This window comes from Pinus tabuliformis, chromosome 6 (assembly GCF_031772625.1).
Source record: "Pinus tabuliformis cultivar Carrire ecotype Pingquan chromosome 6, CPIR1, whole genome shotgun sequence".
In the NCBI taxonomy this organism is placed as follows: Eukaryota; Viridiplantae; Streptophyta; class Pinopsida; order Pinales; family Pinaceae; genus Pinus; species Pinus tabuliformis.
In genome coordinates, this window is record NC_142292.1 from 940,952,675 (window position 1) to 940,957,931 (window position 5,257).

At 38.1% G+C, this 5,257-nt stretch overlaps 1 protein-coding gene across 1 annotated transcript; it reads left to right on the forward strand.

Moving 5' to 3' along the window:
- Window positions 1–560: 560 nt before the first annotated feature.
- LOC149262011 (subtilisin-like protease SBT5.3) lies at window positions 561–2,221 on the forward strand. The gene is made up of 2 exons (XM_089373664.1): window positions 561–630; window positions 1,830–2,221. The coding sequence occupies exons 1-2, from the start codon at window positions 561–563 to the stop codon at window positions 2,219–2,221; spliced, it is 462 nt and encodes a 153-aa protein (XP_089229790.1).
- The last annotated feature ends 3,036 nt before the right edge of the window (window positions 2,222–5,257 follow it).

Below are 5,257 nucleotides of genomic sequence, written 5' to 3' on the forward strand. Positions count from 1 at the left end.
ACTATTGACTTTGAGCTGTTATAGTTGATCTCCACTTTATTTCACTTTATATTTCCTTCTATCTTCTATTTTTTCCTGGTAGGGGAAAATTGGAAATGCTTCCCTGCATTAACATGGGCATAGTACACTGTCAATGGCCCTAATAGACGCACTCTGAGTAAAACTGAAGATGAAAGTTGAGTCTGAAACCATCAGCCATTTGCTTATTCACTGTCCCTTCTCAAGAGAAGTACAGGCCGATTCTTTGACTCTGAACAGAGGTCTAGGTCACTGGCAAGGAAATAATGTTGAGGATTGCTTGAAACATTGGATGGAAGACAAGTCTGTTAGGGCACCACCTTGTGTGGTCTCTTGGGCCAAATGGCTAGCTAGGAATGCTATGCTATTGCAAAACAAAGGAGTCCCAACTTTTCAGGTAACCCACTAAATCAGGTACACATAATAATAATAATCTATTTTTAAAGTCACAACCTAAACTGTCACCAAATTGATATGGAGGGTTGTGATCAGCTGGTCAGAAAAGAAAAGAAAAACAAACACCAAAAAAACAACCTAGAATAATGGCAGAAGTAAACATTAACAAATTCAAAGATGGGTGGTTTTCGTGGGGCCTGTCAAGGAAAACTTGGAGTATGTGGGGGCAGGAGGCATACTATTTATTCAGGAAAACCATATAGATTGATTTGAAGACTGCACTGGGTGAAGGTACCATTAACTGTGGAGAGATGAACTGTCTATGGTTCTTGTTAAGGGTTGCTATTGAAAGAGGGGTAACACAATTGCAAATTTATGGCGATTCCAAACTTATTATTGTTGATTGATTACAAGGTGATAATGAACTTCAGAAGTTTGTTGCTTCTGACTGTATATGCAAAAACAAAAGAATGAAAAGAATCTTCAACTATATCTCTTTCACTCATGTATACATAGAACTAAATACCCAGTCTGATGAGTTCTAGAAACAAGCTTGGGATATCATACCTGTAGGTACGCTTTACTGTTACATCTACTTGCTACACTTTGTCTTTGTTAAGTGCTTACAATGGATGATAAGTCATTGTTATATGACAAAGTGATGGAAGACTTTCATGAGGATTATAGAATGGTTATTTTTTCTTAGGGAATTTTTGTTAGCCAATATGGTTTTATTGTTAAGAAACTAAGCTCATGTCAGTGTGTAGAAGAAATGTAGTAGGACTTTTATTCTAATTTATCTTGAATATGTATATGTAGGGCTTAAATCGATGAACAATTATTTTTTAGGGTGGATATATTAGAGATCCATAGTTGGTTTGACGTTAGACTTAGACATAGTGCAGATGTTGAGTGCTGCCATACACATGCTTATGTGTATTTTCATTTTTCCTTGAAACAGAACTGATTGAATTTCTAGGTTTTCATACATGGTGTCATTATACCAAGGTAACCTTTTTTGGCCTCTAAATCAGACCTTGTATGCTTGAGGTATATTCCAAATTGAAGAATCTATAACCTTCTTCGAATAATCCAGAATTTTTACCCTCTTTGAATAATCAGGTCATATGTTAATTTACTTTTAATTAAAAGCAGATGTCTATGACAAAACCCTTGTGTTGATGGAATCAATGTAATTTATTGTGTCATGAATCATGACTAATAGTAATGGGAAATAGATAATCGACAACTGATATTTGACAAAACTCAGGGATATAAGTTGGAGGATCTATTTTGAAAATTACTTTTTACTTTTAGGTGATCAAAGCTTTTGTTAGGTTCTTTTGCATTTCAATGAATGAAATGCACAAGTCTAGGTGCACACATAACATAGTATTTCATTTTCTTTCCTGCAGCAAACGTTGCAAACAATGAAGGTCATCCAATTTCAGATGCATCTGGAAATACAGCTACACCTTTCAGTTATGGATCAGGTCAAGTGAACCCCAATCGGGCATCAGATCCAGGCATGTTATATGATGCCACAATAGAAGATTACGTCCTTTTTCTTTGTGGCAGTGGAGCCAATGCTTCTACCATTTTACGAAACAGTAGTTTCAAATGCCCTAAAAATCCACATAAAGATTATCAACTGAACTATCCATCAGTTGCCATTGGAAACTTGAGAAACAAGGAGACCGTCACCAGGACTGTCACCAATGTGGGTGGCAAAAGCGAATACACTGTTTCAGTCGATGAACCACCAGGTGTATCTATACATATCAATCCTAAGAAGTTGCCTTTCTAGTCTAAAGGAGAAAAACATATTTTCACTATAGAATTCACCCTTCAAAAGGCTCTTAATAATAAGTATGTATTTGGGTCCTATACTTGGAGTGATGGAAATCACCTAGTCAGGAGTTTGATAGCTGTCTCGTCGATGTAAATAGTCACTTAGCCATTCATGTCATGGATCACTATAATGGAAGAACTTGAGGAATAAGAATCTTTATGCTTTAAGAATGTGAGTGGCTTAGATTCAAGTCTGATCAGGCTCCACAAAAATTGGCTTCAAATCAACTGGAGTGCTTATAACTTGTACCCATATGTTCAACAGTTCAAGCATATTGCCATCCTCTGCTCAGGTTGCTTTTCTGTGCATTTCAAAAAATTGACATAGAAAATCTCTTTCAATTCAAATCTCTGGTGTAGAAGTAAATGCATTCCATACAAAGCAAATTTACTGTGTAATTTGAATGACCCAGAAAAGATAAAGATAAAACGGCTTTAGCCTAGTTCAAGGATTAAGAAGCTAAGGACCCTGTTTTCTAATAGGGCCATCTCTCTTTGAGATAGTCAATAAGTTTAAGAAATTCAAAATAAATGAGGACTATGTAGACTTTATCCAGAGTTAATTGTAATGACCCTTTTTAATTAATTGCGGAGGAAATAGCCTATCCAACCTGGAAGGCTAGTTATTGATAAAGGAGAACCATGTTTCTAGGTAACAGTGGATAAATTTGGGGTGGGGCGACTGAGGAAAAAAAACCCAAATTGTCACATTAGATTAAAGAAGAGAGAACCCTATTATGAAACTAAATGAATCTATAAATAAAGCCAAGATGAAATCATTTTCTCATCATTATTTGGATTGGAATATCTCTGTTACTTTTCAGCTGCAGCTCGGAGGGTTTTAAAACCCTTTCCCTTGATTAGTTTCGGTGGAGATGATCCCACCCTAGTTCCCATTCTCTTCTTCTGATACAGTTTAATATCTTGAGGTACCTCTGATTTCTTTGACAAGCAAGAAACCTTTCTGTGGCTTATTCGGTGGAGATGATCCCACCCTAGTTCCCATTCTCTTCCTTCTGTTACAGTTTAATATCTTGAGGTACCTCTGATTTGTTTGACAAGCAAGAAACCTTTCTGTGGCTTATTTGGTCAACGAACTCTGTTCAAGGAGCAGCGAAGGTCATCTCTATAGACAACAAAGAGCTCTCTGTATTTCTATGGAATTAAGGGGCTACCGAATTACTGGCTGAAGAAGAATACGGGAGCAGAAGGCCCTCCCTGAGGCACCAAAGCTTAATGGAGTAGTCTACCTAGGCTGTAACAAGGCAATGCAATGGGAGAAAATGTGATAGTCTGAGAAAATGTGATACATAGGTAGACTAGGTAGTCTGATAGTGAAGGGTACCTGCGAGCTGAAGAGTACTTGGCCTCTGAGCTACAGAGCGGAATCGCAGAGCAGGAAGCCATCACAGCGGAATCATAGAGAAGAGTGGGAAGTGAGCTACAGAGCGGAATCACGCGCGGGTGACCGTTTCGAACTAGCCATAACACTCCCCCGCATGAATTCCAACTCGTCCCCGATCGGTCAGGGGATGTCAGGCGCTCTAACTGCATTCAGATTTTTTTGTTAGGGAATGACAGGGAATGTCAGGACTGTTAGGGGAGGGTGGCGGAGAAAGAGGGTGGCAGAGCTAAGGGATGGTGGCAGAGGATGGAGAGATTTCCGGTGGCCGGAGCCGGACGATTTTCCGGCCGGTGCCGGAAAATGGGCCATTCTACAGCCTAGGTAGACTACTCCATTTATTAATACAAGAATTACGTACTACATAATTAATATTTAATAGATATATATATATATATATATATATATATATATATATATATATATAGATATATATATATATATATATATATATATAGCATTTACCTAACATTAATAAACATTTAAGATAATATTAATGAGACATTAATAATATATTAATGTACACATTTATAATGTCTTAAAAGTAAATTAATTTATACATTAACACATGTTAGCTATAGTTGATTACCATTGACATGGTGTTGTAGATGCTGCAACACCCTCCAGAATTTTAGCTCACGCTCAATTTCGGAGCCTTCCTTGGTCTTGTACATTGTTGTCACAAACATTAAAGCTTATCTCATGAGCTTTCTTGTAGTGTTTTGTTCCCTTTTGCATGTTGGCTTAATTGTCGTCTTTTGGCATGTTTGGTTGTCGCGCAATTTTGGCAAAGCCTATTCTAGTGGTTCCAAAGGTTTATCTTTGTGTATATGATTTTTTATAACTCTGTAAACATCTGCTGCACACATACACAAAGTCCTAAACATTATAACATAAGTTTCTTCATGGTCCTCCCAAAGTCTATCTTAAGTGTCACACTTGTTGTATCTTGTCGTAAAGCAGTCACATGGAGGGAAATGATTTGTTCATGTGTTCGGATGATCTATGTTGTCGTGTCGTCAAAGTATTCTAAGTGTGTGATCACAATCAAGATTCATCACAGTTCATCACCTATCTCATTGATCCCACACTTAGCCATTTTTGGAAAAACTTCCTGATCGAGCAACCTAGCCTCTCTGGGCCTATCCTAAGTTTTGCAATGTGAAATATCAATCCTCTAGCTATGACCTTGCTACTTGGCACTGTGTAATGTTTAGTTCCTGTCTCCAAGACTATTGCACTACACATTTTCTATGCCCAAGTATCGGCCTTGACCTCTAGAATTCCACAGTCTTGTCCTCTAGCCTTTCTTAAATTGTGCATTTCACATCATCAAGCCTCAAGCTCATCCCCTAAGTACTTGAACTATGCAGCTACACAAAATTCCAATCTCCCTTGACTCTCAAAACTACGCAGTTGTCTTTCCTAGTGTCCATTGCCTCAACATGACTCCACTGACTTTGGAAAATTCATAGTCTTGTCCCTCAGGCCTCCCTGGGCTGCACATTGCCTAGTCTTAGAGCTCAAGCTTTTCCCCTGGCTACTGGAACTGTGCACTGCACAGTCACTAAGTCCCTCCTCCTAGCCTGT

Bases quoted from the DNA above. Each gene is read 5' to 3' on its own strand.
- LOC149262011 (XM_089373664.1), top strand. From the start codon at position 561: ATGGCAGAAGTAAACATTAACAAATTCAAAGATGGGTGGTTTTCGTGG. The intron at 631-1,829 runs GTATGTGGGGGC...TCTTTCCTGCAG, and splicing joins CCTGTCAAGGAAAACTTGGA to CAAACGTTGCAAACAATGAA.